The 20,017-nt window shown below is 36.9% G+C and overlaps 5 protein-coding genes and 1 non-coding gene across 10 annotated transcripts; 4 read left to right on the forward strand and 2 right to left on the reverse strand.

Moving 5' to 3' along the window:
• Window positions 1-933: 933 nt before the first annotated feature.
• LOC117629867 (thioredoxin-like protein YLS8) lies at window positions 934-2,265 on the forward strand. Its single transcript, XM_034362518.1, has 2 exons — window positions 934-1,201; window positions 1,737-2,265. Exons 1-2 carry the CDS (start codon window positions 1,082-1,084, stop codon window positions 2,043-2,045), a joined length of 429 nt encoding a protein of 142 aa, XP_034218409.1. The 5' UTR covers window positions 934-1,081; the 3' UTR covers window positions 2,046-2,265.
• A 55-nt stretch (window positions 2,266-2,320) lies between these two features.
• LOC117629829 (chaperone protein dnaJ C76, chloroplastic) lies at window positions 2,321-4,448 on the reverse strand. The gene is made up of 4 exons (XM_034362461.1): window positions 3,850-4,448; window positions 3,507-3,763; window positions 3,186-3,375; window positions 2,321-3,089 (listed from the first exon to the last, which is right to left on the reverse strand). Exons 1-4 carry the CDS (start codon window positions 4,291-4,293, stop codon window positions 2,370-2,372), a joined length of 1,611 nt encoding a protein of 536 aa, XP_034218352.1. The 5' UTR covers window positions 4,294-4,448; the 3' UTR covers window positions 2,321-2,369.
• A 336-nt stretch (window positions 4,449-4,784) lies between these two features.
• TRNAT-UGU lies at window positions 4,785-4,856 on the reverse strand. The gene has a single exon. It is a non-coding gene; the product is annotated as a tRNA-Thr (tRNA).
• An 85-nt stretch (window positions 4,857-4,941) lies between these two features.
• On the forward strand, window positions 4,942-6,243 carry LOC117629858 (probable prefoldin subunit 5). The gene is made up of 2 exons (XM_034362508.1): window positions 4,942-5,385; window positions 5,986-6,243. Exons 1-2 carry the CDS (start codon window positions 5,011-5,013, stop codon window positions 6,067-6,069), a joined length of 459 nt encoding a protein of 152 aa, XP_034218399.1. The 5' UTR covers window positions 4,942-5,010; the 3' UTR covers window positions 6,070-6,243.
• Window positions 6,244-6,816: 573 nt separating this feature from the next.
• On the forward strand, window positions 6,817-9,156 carry LOC117629876 (protein-S-isoprenylcysteine O-methyltransferase A-like). Of its 3 annotated transcripts, XM_034362528.1 has the most exons (4): window positions 6,817-7,148; window positions 7,311-7,395; window positions 8,115-8,199; window positions 8,294-9,156. In XM_034362528.1, the coding sequence occupies exons 3-4, from the start codon at window positions 8,118-8,120 to the stop codon at window positions 8,938-8,940; spliced, it is 729 nt and encodes a 242-aa protein (XP_034218419.1). In that variant the 5' UTR covers window positions 6,817-7,148; window positions 7,311-7,395; window positions 8,115-8,117; the 3' UTR covers window positions 8,941-9,156. The 3 variants fall into 3 exon arrangements, with proteins under 3 accessions (XP_034218419.1, XP_034218426.1, XP_034218434.1); XM_034362535.1 differs by having other exon boundaries at window positions 6,817-7,395; XM_034362543.1 differs by having other exon boundaries at window positions 8,115-9,156.
• A 1,767-nt stretch (window positions 9,157-10,923) lies between these two features.
• LOC117629895 (CCR4-NOT transcription complex subunit 9) lies at window positions 10,924-15,889 on the forward strand. 3 transcript variants are annotated; one of them, XM_034362569.1, is made up of 10 exons: window positions 10,924-11,148; window positions 12,165-12,368; window positions 12,900-12,971; window positions 13,673-13,762; window positions 14,183-14,225; window positions 14,335-14,441; window positions 14,785-14,880; window positions 14,983-15,173; window positions 15,291-15,360; window positions 15,518-15,889. In XM_034362569.1, exons 2-10 carry the CDS (start codon window positions 12,189-12,191, stop codon window positions 15,626-15,628), a joined length of 960 nt encoding a protein of 319 aa, XP_034218460.1. In that variant the 5' UTR covers window positions 10,924-11,148; window positions 12,165-12,188; the 3' UTR covers window positions 15,629-15,889. The 3 variants fall into 3 exon arrangements, with proteins under 3 accessions (XP_034218460.1, XP_034218447.1, XP_034218452.1); XM_034362556.1 differs by having other exon boundaries at window positions 11,023-11,148; window positions 12,092-12,368; XM_034362561.1 differs by lacking the exon at window positions 10,924-11,148 and having other exon boundaries at window positions 11,158-12,368.
• The last annotated feature ends 4,128 nt before the right edge of the window (window positions 15,890-20,017 follow it).

Below are 20,017 nucleotides of genomic sequence, written 5' to 3' on the forward strand. Positions count from 1 at the left end.
TTAGCCTAAAAATAAATAAAATTCTAATATTTTTGAAAGGCTGAAACTGTCACATTTCTTTTTATTTTTCTTCATCCATACTCTTCTCTCCTTTGTTTTTTCTTCTTTATCTTTTCTGATTTCTTTTCTTCTTTGTCTTTTCTTATTTCTTTTCTTCTCTGCCCCTTTTTTCCCCCATTTCTTCCTTCATCTTCTCTCCTCTGTCTTTTCTTCCCAAGCCCGTTTCTTTTTTTTTTTTTTTCCTTCCTTCATCCTCTCTTCTTCTTTCCATTCCCAGGCCATTTCTGTTTTTCTTTGTTTCATTCTTCATATTCTTTCCTTTATCTTTTCTTCTTCCTTCCCTCCTTCTGACTCTCTCTTCATGCCACTACAGATTCAACCATCAACTCACCCTCTCTCTCTCTCTCTCTCTCTCTCTCTCTCTAGTTCCACTAATTAATGGTTGTGGTGGTTCGATTGGGTAGTGCTGGTGGTTTAACTGGGTATGTGGTGGCTGGGGATGATGGTTTGATTGACTAATTGGGTGATGGTGATGGTTCGATTGGGTATGTGGTGGCTGGTTATGTGTTTGATGGTGGTGGTCTGATGGTTGTGGCATCGTGGTGATGGTGGTATGTTTGATGTTTTCGGGCTCGTGTGTTTGATGGTAGAGGTGGTATTCAGCCGGACTGTGTGTTCAAAATAGCATCCTCGCTATTTTGCGAACCCAGTTTTCGGCTCGCTATATTAAACAAGCGAGTCCAACGTTTTTTTTCCCATTGGACTATATAATCTCATTTAACTTAATCCCCTCCCTTACCAAACATAGGTTGTAAGGACTATTTAACCCAGTCCAGTCCAGTGAGGCTTAGTGAGGCATGCCAAACAGGGCCTTGAAAGTTTAGGGACCTATTTAGGACAAAAAAACAATTTAGGTACCGAAGTGGGACAAACAAACAAGTTCAGGGGGCAGTTTCAAAATAATCCCAAAAAAATGTGTTAATTAATTGGTAGATTTTTCTGTCTGAGGGCGAGAGAAAGCCAGAAAGGTTGGGACTCGGGGCACTACTCTTGTGAGAGAACTTGAAGAGAGCGAGGAACGATGTCGTATTTGCTGCCCCACCTCCACTCTGGATGGGCCGTCGATCAGGCCATCCTCGCCGAGGAGGAGCGTCTCGTCCTCATCCGCTTCGGCCACGACTGGGACGAGACCTGTATGCAGGTAGGTTACAACGCCCCCCTCTGCAACTTTCACTAACCCTAAACCCCCAATTCCCTTTTTCTTTTCTTTTTTCTTCTTTATGATTTATATTTTTGATGAATTAAGCCATTCAATTCTGTAGAAAATTCGTAATTTTGAGGATAGATAGACAACAAACGAGTAATTATTCTTTAGCGAATATGTGGCTCTCTTTCTTCAGGGTTTATTTCATTCATATACCTTGAAGACCTGGTATAAATCTTTCACCTTTGATCTATGCTTGCAGATTGAGGTAGTTCATGTCACATTTTTTCACCTTTTAATTTACTTTGTAGTTGGAATTTCTTTTAAGGGAAATTAGAAGAAAATAAATGTTGCATAGACTAATCTGGGTTAATTTTGCTCTAATCTCAAAATTTGATACACCAGACTGACTCCTAATATAATCTAAACCGTAGAACGATTTAAAATCACATTTTTATCCCCGTATGAATTGAACCCTGTTTTTGAATGCTGCTGGTTAATTTCTTATTTGTTATCTTGTCCTGTTGATTAGATGGATGAAGTGCTTGCTTCAGTTGCTGAGACACTCAAAAACTTTGCTGTGATTTACCTTGTCGATATCACGGAGGTTCCTGATTTCAACACAATGTATGAGCTCTATGACCCATCCACTGTCATGTTCTTTTTCAGAAACAAGCACATTATGATTGACCTTGGCACTGGGAACAACAACAAGATCAACTGGGCTCTCAAGGACAAGCAAGAGTTCATTGACATCGTTGAGACGGTGTACCGTGGGGCAAGGAAGGGACGTGGTCTGGTCATTGCTCCCAAAGATTACTCCACCAAGTACCGTTACTAAGCCCTGCTGCTGACAATGTAATTCATTTCAGACAAAACCTTCTAGTTTGGATGGAGTTACGTTGACCTTTTATAGGTGATTTAGGGAAGCAAATGTATCTGAATGTTTTCTATGCATACTGCATTTAATTGTTTCTTATTCAGCGTGTTTGGTGCGTGTTCCAGAGATACCCTTTATAAACCAAACTATCGATTTATAAAATGTCGTGTTGATAATTCTATTTGGCTGATTCTTTTGCAAGAGAAATGATTGTGAAAGGATAATAAAGCTAGATGTAGTAACATATTATATGTATATATTTAGTATAATTCTGAAATGTGTGTCCTAAGTTTGCCTACTTTTAATGGCATCTACAAGTCCCACAATGACCATGCCAATGATGTACCAAGTGATGGCCACCAATACGATCTGTAACCAGGAACTGTTGACTATCTCCAATGCGAAAGAGCCATATACATGTTCTGTTAATCCTCCACCACCACCATTACCGTTACCTACAGCTCCCCCGTGTCCTTGTGACTGTGATTGACCAACAACGGCAGCCATCAATATTGCTGGTGCCATTGGAGCCAACCATCTAATGGGGTTGGACTTGGGGTTCCTCTGTACTGATCTATAATCTCTGTCGACATTCCGTCGTTGATGAGCAGGTGAAGGCTGTGATGAGTTGGAGTGGTTGTTTTGAGTTGATGAGGAGGCTGTTGCTGCTGCTGCATGAGGAAGAGCATTGGTTAATGGTTTCCAATAGTCGTTGTCCTCCTCTTCTTTGGATGATGGTGGGTTTAATGGCTGGACGGGTCTTGTGCGCCGCTGATATCTGCCCTGTTTCCTAGCAGCCGCTGCCTCTCGGAGGAGGTTGCTGACATCCGTGTGGTTGAAATGGGATGAATATGTAGGGCCAATGGATGATTGGGTAAAGTTTTGGAGAGATGTGGACTGATGATGAGCTGAGGTTGAATAGGGGGTTTTCCAGTACAACCAGTTGGAGATTGATCTGATGGCTTGAATTGCTGACAGTCTTGCTTCTCTTTGAAGGTCCGTCTCCTGATGTACACAGTACACGTACTAAATAATTGCTACTCATTCATACATTAGAATTAGATAGACAGAACTGAATGGAATGGAAAGTTAGCAACTGACACTGGAAGTTTGTGTAGAGGAAGCTTTTTGTTTTGCTGCATCCTGGAATCTGGTTTGGAATTTTTTGAGATCAACAAAAATGTTGGAGACACGTGCACCTGCTGTGGTCCCCATGCCTATTCTTACACTGCCTCGAGGCTGCTTGGACATTAGAAATTCCAGAGCTGCTAGGTTTGATCGCTCCACAATCCTATTAATATATATATGTATGCTGCTGTCAACAATTTGATTGTAGCAAGCAAATTGCATCTATGTATGTGTTTTTGGAAGAGAGAGAGAGAAAGAGAGAGAGAGAGATGCTAAATAAGTAAAGATACTGACGAGATGCAATCAACAGGACAAGCCTGAATGGCCTCTTGGATTTTGGATTCAGGATCAGCCCACTGTCCAACAACCCTGGCTCTTCCATACACTGATTCGATTGCGAAAGTTTTTTCAGCGCATAAGGCGCATTTCAAGCACCCAATGCACTTGACTTCATCCACAAAAACTGCTCTTTCTTCGCTTTCTGAACCAAACCAAACTGAGTATATTGGTTTCCCTGAGTACCCTCGAAGCTCTGCAATTTTCGCTTGCTCCTGCACCACCCATGTATATATCCATGCTCTTCTTCTTATAAAATTAAAAGGGAACTAATCAATAAATTAATTAATAGCTTATATACCTTATCATAAGCTGAACGTGAATTAGGATCAGAAAGAAGAGCATATGCTTCATTGAGGATGATAGCCATGTCATGCCCTGCTGGCCCTGCGATATCCGGGTGGCACCGCTTCTGCAGCGTCCGGTATGCTCTTTTAATCTCAGATGGATCGCAACTGCTATCGATCCCCATCAGCTCATACAGATCAAACTCTGTGATACCACCACCACCACCAGCAGAAGTAGAAGAAGCAGCAGAATAACAAGCAACCCTCCTCCTCCTGCAAGATCTAATCATGCTGCTAGGCTTATAACAGTAATCATAATTATGAAATATAACATTTGAAGTGGTTGTGGTTGATCTCATTGGGGAGCTGATGCTGCATCTGGTTATAGCATTTGAGCCACAACCACTAGTATAAAACAGAGGAACAAGAGGAAGGCATGCTCCTGCTGCTGCAGCCATTTCTTCTGATGTTAAAGTATTCACCAATTCTTTCTTTCTTTCTTTCTACTTTGTAGATAAGACGATCTAACACTTCAAAACATAGACACAGAAATAAGAGGTGGAGGATTTTACAACATGTACACTAGCTACTTACTTGTTCTATATTCATTCTATATAAATATATATTTTTTTTTTTCTTAAAATTTAAAGGACGATTGGGGAGGGACGAGAGCCTCCTCCAAGTCCATGATCAAGATATTTTGGTAGAGAGAGAGAGCCAGGACAAATAATATGAGATATTTTCTTTCTTCAGTTCTCCTATCGCTTTCACTTAATCTCCTTGATCTACGGAACTTCAGCTTCACCCCATGCGATTGAGAAAACCCCCGTTTTGATTTATTGAAAAAAAAAAAATTGTAAAAAACCAAATGAAGACTAAAAAGGATGAGATGATGAGAGTACCAGAATAAATGAGACCAACAAATTAGGAAAAAATAAAATAAAATTGGTGCCCCCATGCAGGATCGAACTACAGACCTTCAGTTTACAAGACTGACGCTCTACCACTGAGCTATAGGGGCTCCTTGATGCCAATATTATTTAATTACTTTCTTATACAGTTATATCAAAAAAAAAGGGAACGATCCTTTTTATATCGAACGGAGACGCAGGCAGTCGGGTAGACTCTAGAGACAGACAGCGTTGGAATAGAAAGAGTGGTAAATACAGAGAGAGATGGAGAAGACGGTGAGCGTGAACGTGAGAGCGGAGATGGAGAAGCTGAGCCCGGAGCAGTTGAAGGCAGTCAAGGAACAAACTGATATGGAAGTCAATCTTCTTCAGGACTCCCTCAACAACATCCGTACAGCCACCACTCGCCTCGAGATCGCCTCCTCCGCCCTCCACGACCTCTCCCTGCGCCCTCAGGGCAAGAAGATGCTCGTCCCTCTCACGGCGTCCCTTTATGTCCCCGGCACCCTCCACGACGCCCACCAAGTCCTCGTCGACGTCGGCACCGGTTACTTCATCGAGAAAACCATGCCTCAGGCCAAAGATTACTGCGAACGTAAGATCAGCTTGCTCAAATCTAATTTTGAGCAGCTTGTCGAGGTACGCTCTCAAGTTTTCATTTTTATCAGTTTCTAACTTGCAATTTCTTCCAAAGTTATATTTCAATTTTGAGTAAAATTCCCTTGTTTTTAATTCCATTAATTTATTTTGTGGTTTGATTTCTAAACCTAACCATGACATTTTTCCCAAAAAGCCGAGACTTTGGTGAAGAACTTGTTCTACTTCGATTCTAAAATTATCTAACTGGTACCTTACTCCATTTCTTTGCGATAAAAAGCCTAAACTTTGGTCACTGCTGCTAAGTTTAGGGATTTGTCTTTTTACAAATTGTGCAGTGAGCAAATGCATTAAAATTGTTTTGGGGATTTGATTGTGTATATTTCATTTCGCTTGTGTTTAATTTGATAGCTAAAGGAAAAACCTAAAAATGTTTGCGTTTGGGGATTGAAGAATGACCCCCCGAATGAGGGCTCTTATCTGATATATAATTTAGCTGTTCATCTCTTTCTTATTCATAAGGAAATAAATTAGAGTTGGGAATTTTCTTTTCTCGTTCTAATTTGTATGGCTTGATTCCTTTTGTATTGCTGTTGACTTCCATTTCCATTTAAGAAAACATGAGTTCAATTTAACGTGCAGGTTGCTTCTAAAAAGAAGGGCATCTCGGATGAAGCTGGGGCAGTTTTGCAGGCCAAGTTGAAGCAGTTGGCTCCTGCAACATAGTAGGAGGGGGGGAGCTGATGATTTTTGTCATGTTTGTTTGTTAAGTTATGATATTGCATTCAGAGATGGTGTACTAGTGTACTGGCTTTGGTTTGGTGGATGAACAAACAAGTGATGTTTTGTTCCTCCTTTTTTTTTCAATTATATATTTTTGCAGTAGAAGTGATTTCCCAATCTCAAATTGCATTAAAAAAAAGAAAGAAAAAAAAAGTGGTCCTTTTGAATCGAGAAGCACTAATGCTGTGGTGTGGTGGTGTGGAACTACTTGAAAGTTGCTTCTTTAAAAAACTATACTAGTTTCAGCTATTGAGTTTTAACTTGAAAGAATAGAAATTGCTTTCATCTTCTTCTTCCCTTGAGTCGAAAGATTACTACATTTCAAGCCCTGAACTCGTTCAGAAGACCAGCTTTCATACCTGTAAGCTGTGCCCTCCCTATGATGCGTATACGAATACTTTGGTTCAAGGCCCCAGCGAGTCACGATGTTGGGATTAAATTGTTGCTTCAGTGTCTAATCTCATTGGGATTAAATTGTCGCTTCAGTGTCCAATCCAATTTAATAAGTTGAGTTCAAGGCCCCAACGAGTCACAATATTGGGATTAAATTGTCGCTTCAGTGTCTAATTTAATAAGTTCAGTCTCAGCATTCGAAACAATGACCGAGTTACTTATTCAATTTAGTTAATTTAACCCTCCCAAATTAGAATAAGAATCTGCTTAACATTGAAGCTTAGGTCTCTGACCACGATTATTGACATTGAGGAGCAGGTGAGGCGAGGACCTGCTTTCAAAAGAAAGCATGCGGAGGGTTTAATGAGTTCTTTTAATGCCAAAATTGCCCTAGTTTATTTTCTTTAACGACGACGCTTGTCCCTCCGGTTACACGATCACTCCTGTTCTCTCATTTCTTTTGTCTTCGTATTTTCTCAACCTCCACCGTCGTCACCAGACTCACCACCCAACTGCCAGCCTTCTGCCTTCCGGCCAGATCTCCCGCTCCGGCCATCGCTCTGCTTTTCGTTCATCTCTCGCTGCCGTCGAACACCAAAAACAAAGAGCGAAAATTCCCCCTTCCGCTGGTAAGAACAAACTCCAGTCAATTACTTGAATCCTCTCATACATGCCACTCTTAGATCCTTCTTAGAAAAAAGAAACTGAGCTGTTATTGCCTCCATAAATCCCTATATGGAGCTTCTTACTTGATTTTTTGTTTAATTATACTTGTTGCTGGAATTCGAAAGCACACCCACTTGACGGAGGCTGGAGCTAAACAACACCAGGGTAATTCAGAATGCAAAAAGAATAATTTCAATCAATCGACATCAGGTAATCTTTGTTCAAAGATGATCTTTTTCCTTTTGGTAATTGACAATAATCCTCTGTTTGGTTGCTGAGGAAATCAAAAAATTTGAAATTTGAAATTTGATTGATCCACTTTATGACTTTTTTGTATTTCGCTGAGGGGAGGTGATTTGTCAGATTTGATGCATTTGTAATTGAAAAGAAAAAGGTTTTCTGGTTGGTTGCTTGATAATATTGAAAAAGAAGAGAAATTTGAAAAACTGCATTAGGTTTTCTTGTTATTCTGAAATTGAAAATAAAATGACGAAAAAAATGCTTCATTCAACTTAAAGCCCAAATTTTATTCCCTTATCAGATTTATTGAAGGTGGTTGCAACTTCAAATGTTAGATCATAAATCATTTTGATGCATACAGTATTGGTTGTTGTCTACACTCTACACACAAGTGTTTAGAAGACTACTAAATATGTAAAAAAATGCTACTCAATTATTGGAAGGAAGGGGTTGAAGCAATTCTTGGTTTAATAATAGGGTTAGGGCTTTTAGGACTTACATGGGACAAAAACCCAATGTTGAGCAGTTCCTTGGATCCTTTACATATTTCTTGCATTTCTTGTTTTGTTCAAAATATGCATGTATGATTTCATAGTTGATTGAAAGAGCTTCTATAAGATCTTTAGCATCCTGTTAATTTCATGAAGTCTCTGAACTTTTCTTAACCGTTTTAATCTTCTTCTGTGCAGAATATGTCATTCTTGAAGCATGTTTGGGGTGATGTTGAGAGACAATTTTGTACTTCAATATCACATGGTGGTTTAACTTTTCCAGGTCTGAAGTAAAACCCAAAAACTTTCTTTATTTCTTCACTACAGCTTCCGGACAAAGATTGGCAGAATTTCATTGAGGCAGTTATTCCTCTCAGGGCTCCTTACAGTACACCAGAGCCAAAGATTGATCCGCTCTATTGTAACAAGCATGGCAGTAGTCTTCAGTTACACAGCCTGCAGACAGCTGTCACAGATGTTCGCGGCGATAATCTTTTTTCATGGTTCTGAATACATTTTAGCAGTTGGCATTCACGGGAAATCAAATGTCACTCTGAAATCTCTTCTGATCAGCAAAAACTATGTGGTTGCAATGATTTTTTCCTTGCTGGAGTACTTAATTGAATATATTTTGTTCCCTGGTATGAAGGAACACTGGTGGGTCAGCAACTGGGGCCTTGGAATGCTTATAATAGGGGAAATCATTCGGAAGATGGCAATAATTACAGCTGGTCGGTCCTTCACACATCTCATCAGGGTTCATCACTCAGAGCATCACCAATTGATTACAAATGGAATTTATAGAGTTGTTCGGCATCCTGGTTACTGTGGTTTCTTCATATGGTCAGTGGGCACTCAGATAATGCTTTGTAATCCCATATCAACAATTGCATTTGCACTTGTAGTTTGGCGCTTCTTTGCGCAAAGAATACCGTATGAAGAGTATTTCTTGAGGCAGTTTTTTGGGTCGCAGTACGAGGAATATGCCAGACGAGTTCCTGCCGGGGTGCCTTTTATAAAGTGAAGATCCGAGGGATTCTGTGGGAAGGGTTGAATTCCTCTTGCCTCACTCATCTTGCTTCTGCTAGATTGTAGAATAGTGTTGTCTTCTTTAGCTGATAAATGGGTTGCAGGTGAGACTGAGAATGTATCAGCCAATGTTTTGTATGGCTTGTCCATGAGACTTAAATTCACATGAAAACTTAACATTTTTAATCTATATGTTTACACACGCAGACAATGCGTTGTTGGTGTTTGGTTTCCACCACATAAGATTACTGTTTGAAGCCGCACCATCATCCTGTGCACAAAAACAGATAGATTATAACCCAATAGTATAGCCGAGCGGCTATACCTGTTAAATATAATGTCCTTAAATAGTATAGCGATTTTTTTAAAAACAATTTGTATAGCCGGGCGGATATACTGATTTTGACACGTCGCGCCTAACAGATGGGGGATCCTTTTTTTAATAAAAAAAATAGTATAGCTGGATGGCTATACTTATTTTGACACGTAGCGCTTACTCGCTAGACGAATCCACTTTTCCCTAATAAATAGTATGGTTGGCGGCTATACTCGATTTTATTAATGTTTACAAAAATAGTATAGCCGAATGACTATACTCTGTTTTGACACGTGGCACTAGTGCTGTGCGGCTACTCTGGTTTTTAAAATAAAGAATATAGCCGTGTGGCTATACTCGATTTTCTTAAATATACATTAAATAGTATAGCTGGGGGCTATACTATGAATTTGTTAAAAACAGTATAGCCGGTCGGCTATACTGTTTTTGACACGTGGCCCCTAATCGATAGAGGGTCTTCTTTTTTTAATTAAAAATCGTACAGCCGCACGGCGATAGTCCGTGTTTTTAATTTTTAATTTTTTAAATAGACTTTTTTTTACACATGGCGCTTGATCGTTGGGCGGTCATCTTTTTTTATATAAAAAATAGTATAGCCAAACGGCTATACTGAGTTATTTTATTTTTAAAAAAAATCGTATAGCCGTGCAGCGATACTATTTTAACGTGGGAAGCTGTGCGGCTATACTCGATTTTTTTTCTATTTTTTTTTTAAAAATAGTATAGCCGAGGCGGCGTTAACTTTTCTTTTAATTGTCTTTAACAAATAGTATAGACGAGCGGCTATAGTCTATCATATACACACACACACACAAATGTACATACGTATTTTTCAATAATACATTCGTGCTCTATACACGTCTCAAGTTTTTTAAAATTCAAACTCACAATATTCGTATTGTACATGTACGTATGTATTTCTCATGTTTTATAGACATATTTTTTATTTAAAAAAATAGTATAGCCGCATGGCTATACAACGTGTTTTTAATTTAATTTAATTTCTTTAAATAGACTTGTTTTTTTTACACATGGCACCTAATAGATGATGGTCCTCTTTTTTTTTATATAAAAAATAGTATAGCCGACCGGCTATACTCAGTTTTTTTAAATTTTTTTTAAAACAATATAGCCGCTCGGCCTTTTTTTATATAATAAATAGTACAGCCCATTCAGCTATACTCTATTTTTTTCTTTTTTTAAAAAAAAAAAATTGGGCCGGTTGGCTTTACTATTTTTTATAATTATCTTTAATAAATAGTATAGTCGAGCAGTTATAATCTATTATATATATATATGCGCATGTACGTACGTATTTTTGAGTAGTACATTTCTGTTCTATACATGTATCGCGTTTTAAAAAAAGCAAACATACAATATTCGTATTGTACATGTACGTGCATATTTCTAATGTTTTATACACATATTTTTAAATATAATGTATTGAAATAGTATAACCGTGTGGCGATACTACGAATTTTATAAAAAAATAATATAGCCGGTCAGCTATACGTATTTTTGACATGTGGCGCCTAATCGATAGAATTTTTTATATATAAAAAATTGTACAGCCATATTGCTTGTCTAGGTTTTCATTTCCCCTTAAATTAGCATTAGGGCCGATGCCAGTGTGACTAAAGGCCCGTTAAAAACTGAAAGGACCCGCATTGGGCAAGAAACAAGAGTGAGAGGCTTCTTAAAGCCGCGCCACGAAGAATTAAGTGTGGGTCAACCCAACCCAAGGCACGTAACGTAAGCAAAACCCAAACCCAGAGAAACAAAAAGCGACAGAGAGGAAAAGAGAGAGAGAGAGAGAGATGAGATCACCAAACGTATCCGTTGTCCGCCAAAGGCTTCTTTCTTTAGGTGAGGAACCGGCAACCACATCGTCTCCTCCGTTCAAGTTTTTTATTTTATGTGTGATGTTTGATGTTTTGATTCCAACAGTAAATCTATGTTTTTAGTTGTTTGAAAAGGTTGATGGGTTTCATCAATCTATTTTGAATGCTCAGTTGCATTTTTCTTATGAATTTTCCCATGTTCAAACTAGTTAACAAATATTTAATTGCTTTTATGCTTGGTGATTCTTTTGTTTGGCCCTAAATTTTAATCGGCTGACCTAATTGTCTCTTCATTTTATACAATTCTGCAGCAATTAAGTGTTCTTGATGGTTTTTCACATCCATGCTCTTTTTTCCCCTCATTTCAAATGCACAATCACTATTAGTAAGGAAAAATCCTTTTCTGTTACTGAGCGATTGTGGGTGATTCACAAACCCAGGTTCTGAACCAATTCTCGATTACAAATCAACTCGACCTTGAATTGGTTTGGGTTGATATTCACTTGGTTAAACATCTACTGGAAAGAAACATGCAACGTTTTCTCTCTCCATGTGTGTGTATGAGAGGGAGAGAGAGATAGAGAGAGATAAAGAAAATTCATAATTTTTATTTTTGCAGGAATGTTCTGTTTTCTTTTTTCCTTAATGCTGAAATATTGAACAAATAAATTGTTTTCTTATTTTTAAAAGCTTACTGAAAGAGAAAAGATTTTGCATAAATTACTCAATTTGCAGCAGGTTTGGTTTTGTGGATTGCCAAACATTACAATTTTGTCGCCTTTGTTTGGTAACACTCCATATAATGGTAATTCATACACAGTCGTTATTTTGGTAATAGGAACTGTGAAAGTAATGTTAATTTAAAATATATGGTAGCCATCTGACTTTCTCATAGTCTCTCTTTGCGAATGGTTTCCCTTTTTCGACCTATTATTTATGTACTTACTCTCTCTTTTAATTTTGTTCAGTTGAATTAAGTACTTCAAGGTGCAGTTTGACTAACCCCAAGTTATATTAAAATCTGTCTTGATACGTAAGTAGTGATAAGTTTGGGTCTTTGAATTAATGGCAAACCGGCCCCAGTCGCTTTCGATGAATGTATCATTCGGAGGTCCAAGTGCTTCAGTGCCAAGCATTGCTGGAGCTCAAGCAAACAAGGATCGTAAAATGGCATCAGCAGAGCACTTGGTGCTTGACCTAAGTAATCCTGATCTTCGAGAAAATGCGCTTCTTGAACTTTCTAAGGTAACTTTTGCAAGTTTTGATTCTGTCACTTCCTATATCAATCATGAAGGACCAAGTCTGAGGCTTAGTACTTTTGGATGTTCATGACTATTTTAAATGTTATCGCTTTTTTTAGCCTGCCTAATTTTATAACTAACAAAAGGAAAGTGCCTTTGTTTCCTGTAGCGAGAAACTGATTTAGAAGCTTGGTAGTTGCATCATGCTAAGTTTGCATTCAAAATTGTAGCCTTTTCTTTATTACATTCGACCCATAAACTACTTGTAGTATCTTGATACATATGCCATATGGTAATAAGAACCTGCGTTGCTTTCTAAAAATATATGTTATATGTTTATGACCACAGGGAAGCTTGCTTGATTTTTGTTTTCAGCAGATATTTAAGTTTATTATTCTATATGGGTTCAATGTCTTAGTTGATAACCCTAAAATTTTTGTGCCCATGTTTTTTCCTTTAGGTGGCTATGCAGTTTATATTACAACATTGGTATACTGCGATATAAACTCTGTGTGCCTTTGGTTTCATTTTTTAGAACAAGGAGTTATTTCAAGATTTGGCTCCTTTCGTGTGGAATTCTTTTGGTACTATTGCTGCACTCATACAGGTAACTTGCGTTTCTTGCGTTTTTTATATTTAAAAGAGATAATTGTTTCTAGATTTGGCTCCTTTGTTGTGGAATTCTTTTGGTACTATTGCTGCACTGTTACAGGCATCCTACTTAAGTTGGCAGCTTAGTTTAGTCCCATCATGTTTTGCCTCTCATGTATGCCTGTCATATATTTTTCCATATCAGCTTTTTAACAAAGTTGGTTAAAGGAGGTTCCTTTAGAAGTTTATTAATCATTGCTGACTCTCTATTTTTTAGGTAAACCTACTTGGTTTGTGTTTACCCACTTGATCACAAATGTTGAATGTTGAACTTTCACATATTTTTTTATTATATTATTATCTGAAAAAGTTATGGGTGCAATAGTTCAACGGGAGGAATATTTTGCTAAAAGTAATAATGAACACAAGGATCTGGAAATAGCTTAGAGAATCAATATATGCTGCCACTTGGGTAGCTTTTGTAGTTTTAGATGGTTAAGATGTATTTCAAATTATTTGTCTAGATGGATGGTTAATGAAAAACTGGATTTTTCTGTCAATTTGTTGTCTCTGCACATATTTTTGTGTATTTTTGTCATATGATGTTCACATCTTCTGCCTATATTACCACGGGCAAGATTCTTTGGTAGCTTTTATTCTTGTTGATGGATGCTTATTGGGGTTATTCCCTGATGTTGGTTTCATTTCTACTTGCAGGAGATAGTTTCAATTTACCCTGTTCTATCACCACCAAATCTGACTGCAGTACAATCCAATCGAGTTTGCAATGCTCTTGCTCTTCTTCAGGTCACATGCTTTCCTGTTTCAAGTTTCATTTTTAATGTTATGTTATTAGCTATATACCTAAAATTTAGTCATTCATCCAAATGAGAAGCACATTTCCAACTCCTTGTGTTAAACACAGGGTTTAGATCGTTTCTTATTTTTTATTTTTTATTTTTTAATTTACTTAGTTGCTGACTTTTAAGCTTGGGAAAATGAATGCTATTTAGAAGGTCCATATTCATGTCAATTAAAATCAGACAACAGTCTTTCTAATCCACTCTTTTGAAATTTAGTTACAATGATTATGCTACTGGTTTTATTTTCCTCACCATGGTCATTTCTTAGACTTCAAAGATCAAATTTGTTTTTCTTAGTTAGTGTCATGCATTCTTCCCACTTTAACGCTAACAATGTTCTGTTATGTTTCAAATTTTCTGGCAGTGTGTAGCTTCCCACCCAGATACAAGGATGTTGTTCCTCAATGGTAATTTGGCCTTTTATCTTTTATGGCATGTAAAGTTACATGTTCCTTATACTTGCATTAATTTATTCAACTCTAAATTATTCTTCCTCTGAACTTTTCTCCATTGCAGCTCATATACCTTTATATCTGTATCCTTTTCTCAATACAACGAGCAGGTCAAGACCATTTGAGTACCTAAGGCTTACTAGTTTAGGAGTCATTGGTGCTCTAGTGAAGGTACTTCTTTTCGGACAAATTATCTTGACCATTTCCTTCATTTGGGGGAACACTTTCACACTGTTGTGGTAAATGATTTTGCATGCAGGCTGCCTAAGTCATTTGAAATCAAATAGAACTGTTGCTTTTATAACCATGAGTTCTATGATGAATGTTTAATTAAGACAAGGGAATATCTGAATCCCTGTCACATTCTCCATCCCTCCTCTTGTGTTGAGGCATGCAGAGATACAAAAAATGGATAATGATATACTGTTTTACACCTTTTAACTTCAATTTTTATAGATCTCTTATGACTCCATGATTTTTATTGCCTTTTCGTTTTCTTTCATTCTTCTTCCAGGTTGATGATACAGAAGTTATTAGTTTCCTTCTGTCAACAGAAATAATTCCACTGTGCCTTCGCACTATGGAAATGGGCAGTGAATTGTCAAAAACAGTTGAGTTTCCTGATTATTTTTGAAGTATATTCCTAAAGTGTAGCATTTTGTGTAGATGTGGCTAGTTCTTACTTGTCTGACAAATGTTCTTGTTACGGCAGGTTGCCACATTTATAGTTCAAAAGATTTTGTTGGATGATATGGGCTTGGACTATATTTGTACTACAGCAGAGCGGTTTTTTGCAGTAGGTCGGGTTTTAGGGAGCATGGTTACAGCACTTGCTGAGCAACCCTCATCACGCCTTTTGAAACATATCATTCGATGTTATCTTCGCTTGTCAGATAATCCAAGGTTTGGTTCTAAAACCCAACTCTTCTTCATAGCTTTGGCTTTTTTCTCTTTTGTTGGATACATTTTCCATTAGGGCTCTAATAATATAAGTTTGTGCTTTGTTGTTTTGTTTTGCAGGGCTTGTGATGCTTTAAGAAATTGCCTTCCAGATACGTTAAGAGAGGCTACCTTTAATAATTTCCTTTGTGTAAGTATCTCTGTTATTAATTCTTTTTGTTTCCTTTTAAGATGCTGATAGCAGGGTCTAGTTATTTGACAGATAGATTAAACCGGATGTTTGATTGCCCTGTGGGAGTCCATTTTGATTTGATTTTGACTATGGTATGCATGATGCATAAATACAGGAAGATCCAACTACAAGGAGGTGGCTGCAACAACTGCTGCAAAACGTTGGAGTGAACCGGCTTCCTGCACTACAGGGTGGGGGAGGATTTGATCACATGATGGTGAATTAAATTAAGGGGCCTTTTCGTAGCAAGGCTGCTGCCGCCATGTGTTGTGTTGATGAAGATGGTGACAGCAGCATCATATGCATAAACACTTTAATGATCTTAATTAGCTTATTGTAGTTAGTTTTATACCCAAACATTACCTCCTGGGCTGAAAATTGAGCTGTTTTGTAGTTAAAACACTAGCTCCTCCTTCTCCTACGCTAGTATGCTACATCTTCATTTTTGGTGACTTGAAATGATCCTCCTATCCTTTCCTATTGGCCTTATGGTGTTTCAATTTTCGAACTTTGATTGTTGTCAATGTCACCAACCAGATGGCCCATGGCCTGAGCTAGCCTAGTAGTAACTAGTAACTACGTACCGTACGTGCACCTTAAAGTAAAGCTGGAGTGGCTTTCATTCATTACCAATCGCTATCTCGGTTGGTTCTTGTGTAAGTAGTTAGGTACCGTAGGTGCTTGCTTGCTTGATTGATTGATTCTTCTGGAATGAGACTTATGGAAGGGAAAAAAAACTTTCCAACTTTCTTTTCATGGAAAATAAAAAGGCATATGGATGTACTGCACTCATTGTTTCTTTTAAGTCAAGCCAGCCTCTTCGCTTTAATAATTGAAGAAAGAGGGGTTTATTTGTCTGCCATTGCCCAGTGCCCAGTGCCCAGTGCCCACCCCCATCTTTTGATAGATTTCTTCTCTCTTCCTAAACTTTTTAGTTTCTTTTTTCTCTTCTTCTTCAGCTTTGTGTTATAATGGGAATGAGTGAATGAAAGCTACAAACACATGCAGCTGTCCATTCCATTCATATCATAATCATATGCATTCGCTTTCTAAAAGCTAATAATAATAATGCTAGCTAGTAGCTACTAACCCATTTACCCGACGCAAATTGTGTGTAGAGAGACACTGAGATATATATAATTTATAATTAATTATATATTGCAGCAGGGAGCAACATGGCACGGCACGGCAGGCCAAGCCAGTCCAGTCAAGGCAAAACTTGCAAGTTTTAGTTTGTTTGTTGCACCATACCATTAGTCATTTCGTGCTAGACGCTAACAATGATTTTGTCTCAAATGTGGGAATCAATCAAACTGATCTATATAGTTAAGATATTATTATTAAGCATGAATCAATGATGGTTTCATTTCAAGTTTAACAAACTATAAACATATAAAATTTCTTTTTACAAAAAATAAATCATTAATAAACATATAAAATATCTGACACGTCACTGATTTTAATGATAAAAAAATATCTATAAGACGTAATTAAAAAGGTTAAGGACTATTACTTACTTTAATAAGTAATCTGAATCATTTTGGAATGGATTGAAAGGGTTGGTCAAAGCTGCTTCTACTACTACCTGATACTGATTAACCAAAAAAATTCAAATAAATTTCTGGGGTATGGCAATTTTCCACGTGGGTAAGACTTTTCATGGAGATTTGACCGTAATGGGTCGGATATGAAGTAAAAAACGAGTATGTGGACAGGTACGGGAAATTTTTTAGGTATGGTGTTCGGGGAGGAGCGGATATGGTATTTTAATCCCCAACTCGAACCCTTAATATATATAAATATTCTATTAAAGTGATTATGCTGACTACGTTTTATATTTCTTATTATTATATTATTATATTTATATAATTTATACGAAATTTAAGCCACACTACTTAGGCCCTGTTCGGTATCCTACTCAAAAAAGTAAACTAAAAAACTATGATTCTTTTTAAAAACCCTATCAATTTTGGTGGAGAGAGAGAGAGAGAGAGAATAGAGGGAGGAGAGAGAGAGAGAGATCACGATGACAGAGGGAGGATACCTTATATATTTAGTTAACTTTCCAGTTAATATATAAACATTATTATATTGTCTTGTAAGTATATTATATATATATATATATTCATTATTTTCCCCTAGTTTTTTTTTCTTTCAACAGAGTAGTTTTATATTTATTTTTTCTTCTATAATGGGGCAAGTTGAGAAATCCTCGATATGAATATTGCGAGTACGATGGTGGGAATGAGGAAAAAAAGCATAACGAATATGGAGATGAGAATGACATACCCACTCCGATTCGACCATTGTCATAATTTAATTTAATTGTACAAAAAGAATTAGTTATTGATTGCAAAATGTGGTTGATAGGCGGTGCAGTGCAGGGCAAATACTACATACAAATAGGCTGATATGCTGGGGCAAGGCTTGGATTGGTCTGGATGCATGGGACCCAAGTTATTAAAAGGTATAACTAGTAGTCTCTCTCTCTCTCTCTCTCTCCCGACAGCTTGCACCTCATTCCATTAAGAAAGCTGTTTATTTGGATTTGTAGGTTGCCTGTCATGTCATATCATATGTAAAACTCAATTTGGGTATGATCCTTTAATGAATTTAATTTAGGTCCCAAGTTTGACCACACCACAGAGACAATACGATCCTCGACGACGATGTCATAACATTAATTAATACGTACATGCAGAAAAATTCAAACATATGGGCCCGCCTCTGCCTGACAAAATGCATATTCCACTTGGACGGCAGAGCGCATGTGGTTGTGGTTTATAGTATATTTATGTAACTTTAAGGATATCTTACGATTTTTTTTATTTTTATTTTTCAACAATTCAAATCGTTTATTTTTTAAATCTTTATTCATCAATGATCTTTACAAAAAGTTTTATAAAATAAAAAATAATATGTAATTGGACCGACAAAAGTGTTCCTCAAATAAACTTATTATATATATACACCAAGGTTTAAAAGGTTGTTCCATTCCATCCATACAATTTCATGAAAACTAAAGCTCCATACTAAAATACTCTTTTAATGAATTTATAGGTGAAACTGAATAGAACCACCAACCTATTTTATATCCAATAAATAATATATAGTTTGTTGTGTTCCCAACCCCATAATTTTCTCATGATCAAGCTAGGCACAACAAATATGTGGCTGCCTGGATATGGACCCCCAAGATACGTGCTTACTACCCTTATGTTAATTATTAACATCATTTTAAGGACGCAGTTGGACCAACAAGGCCCTCTTTTCCTTCTGTTAAATATTCATTAGAGTAGGAAGAGTTGGTTGTGGAAATTAAGATAACTTCAAACTTCACACATATGTACCATATACGTACATACATACGTATATGTCATTGCCACTCTACGTTATTAGGCAAACCATCATTCAGGTACTTTTCCTTATATCTTCATTTGATTAATTTTATTAGGTCAAGAATTCAGTTTTCTTTTGATGAAATTGTCGTGTTATTATTTTATATTAAATAGCTTTAAAACTTTGAATAATTTTATTCGTTGTTAATAAATTTTATATTAAATGCTCACATTCTAATTCTAATATGTGATGATTAAAAAAATTTATTTTTATTTTATTTTTTGCCCCAACTCAAACGCCTCTGAAAATGCGAAATTAGAGTGTGCGATAGTGATGTTACATACGTGGTTCCGACCGAAAAAGAAGAAGGGGTGATTACGTGGCGAGTCGAGAATCAAGATCGTAGAGGGGACAGTAGAAGCGCATTACACCTTAAGCAGCTAAGGCTTGCCGGCTCTTTGCTCTCTCTTTCCTCTGTGGATTGTTGGAACTAAAAAGTTACACGTGGTGGGTGTTGGTCTGCCGTAATCACATGCTCTCACTCCCACATTAACATCAGCTCTTGCCTCTTGGCCGTCCAATCCCTATCCAACTGAGCTAATGTACTATTTAGATCTTGAATCTCTCCCCATGCCATTTTCTTGTTTTATTATTTTAAGGTGAAGCTAATCACTTTAATATAGTTCCCTTAATGGTTCAAATAACCAGATTGCCCTCAGGTTCAACTCACCAAATCCCATCCATGCCATTTTTGTTTTTCTTTCTTTTCACTTCTCTTTTCCCTTCTTTTCTTTCTCTATAAACTCCATGTACTTTAGTTCTTTAACGATTCGTTTAGATGAGGAAATTTAAAAGTATAAAAGAATTTATAAATGATGAAAATTAATGTCCTAGAATTTGTAAAGTTTTTTGTTTGGGTGACGAATTTAAAATACGAAATTTAACTTTTATTTGTAAAGTTACCTTTTTAAAAAACTCAATTTCTCTTAGAATTTAAGAAATGACGACTTTTAGATAGAATCTAAGGTTGGGATTTATGACCTCCAAATTCCATGTTTTTTTGTCCATGCGAAATTTCTAAATTTCTATGTTTTTATTTATTTATCCAAACATGGGAATTGGTTCATGTCAATTTAGAAAATTTGATTTTTATCAAAATCTCAAGTTTAGTTCCTTCATCCAAACACACTGTAATATATAATATAATACAATTTTATCCAAAACCATAATATTAATTAACTCATTTATGCATATAAACTATATGCATAAATTGGTT

This window comes from Prunus dulcis, chromosome 1 (genome assembly GCF_902201215.1).
Source record: "Prunus dulcis chromosome 1, ALMONDv2, whole genome shotgun sequence".
Lineage (NCBI taxonomy): Eukaryota > Viridiplantae > Streptophyta > Magnoliopsida > Rosales > Rosaceae > Prunus > Prunus dulcis.

What these genes read in the sequence shown, in the direction of transcription:
- LOC117629867 (XM_034362518.1), top strand. Translation starts at nt 1,082, where the DNA reads ATGTCGTATTTGCTGCCCCACCTCCACTCTGGATGGGCCGTCGATCAG. An exon ending in GGGACGAGACCTGTATGCAG is followed by an intron (nt 1,202 to 1,736) that starts GTAGGTTACAAC and finishes CCTGTTGATTAG; the next exon opens with ATGGATGAAGTGCTTGCTTC.
- LOC117629829 (XM_034362461.1), bottom strand. Translation starts at nt 4,293, where the DNA reads ATGGCTGCAGCAGCAGGAGCATGCCTTCCTCTTGTTCCTCTGTTTTAT. An exon ending in CACGTTCAGCTTATGATAAG is followed by an intron (nt 3,764 to 3,849) that starts GTATATAAGCTA and finishes TGGGTGGTGCAG; the next exon opens with GAGCAAGCGAAAATTGCAGA. An exon ending in TGTCCTGTTGATTGCATCTC is followed by an intron (nt 3,376 to 3,506) that starts GTCAGTATCTTT and finishes ATATATTAATAG; the next exon opens with GATTGTGGAGCGATCAAACC.
- LOC117629858 (XM_034362508.1), top strand. Translation starts at nt 5,011, where the DNA reads ATGGAGAAGACGGTGAGCGTGAACGTGAGAGCGGAGATGGAGAAGCTG. An exon ending in ATTTTGAGCAGCTTGTCGAG is followed by an intron (nt 5,386 to 5,985) that starts GTACGCTCTCAA and finishes TTTAACGTGCAG; the next exon opens with GTTGCTTCTAAAAAGAAGGG.
- LOC117629876 (XM_034362535.1), top strand. Translation starts at nt 8,118, where the DNA reads ATGTCATTCTTGAAGCATGTTTGGGGTGATGTTGAGAGACAATTTTGT. An exon ending in TGGTGGTTTAACTTTTCCAG is followed by an intron (nt 8,200 to 8,293) that starts GTCTGAAGTAAA and finishes TATTCCTCTCAG; the next exon opens with GGCTCCTTACAGTACACCAG.
- LOC117629895 (XM_034362569.1), top strand. Translation starts at nt 12,189, where the DNA reads ATGGCAAACCGGCCCCAGTCGCTTTCGATGAATGTATCATTCGGAGGT. An exon ending in ATGCTCTTGCTCTTCTTCAG is followed by an intron (nt 13,763 to 14,182) that starts GTCACATGCTTT and finishes ATTTTCTGGCAG; the next exon opens with TGTGTAGCTTCCCACCCAGA. An exon ending in AAGGATGTTGTTCCTCAATG is followed by an intron (nt 14,226 to 14,334) that starts GTAATTTGGCCT and finishes TCTCCATTGCAG; the next exon opens with CTCATATACCTTTATATCTG.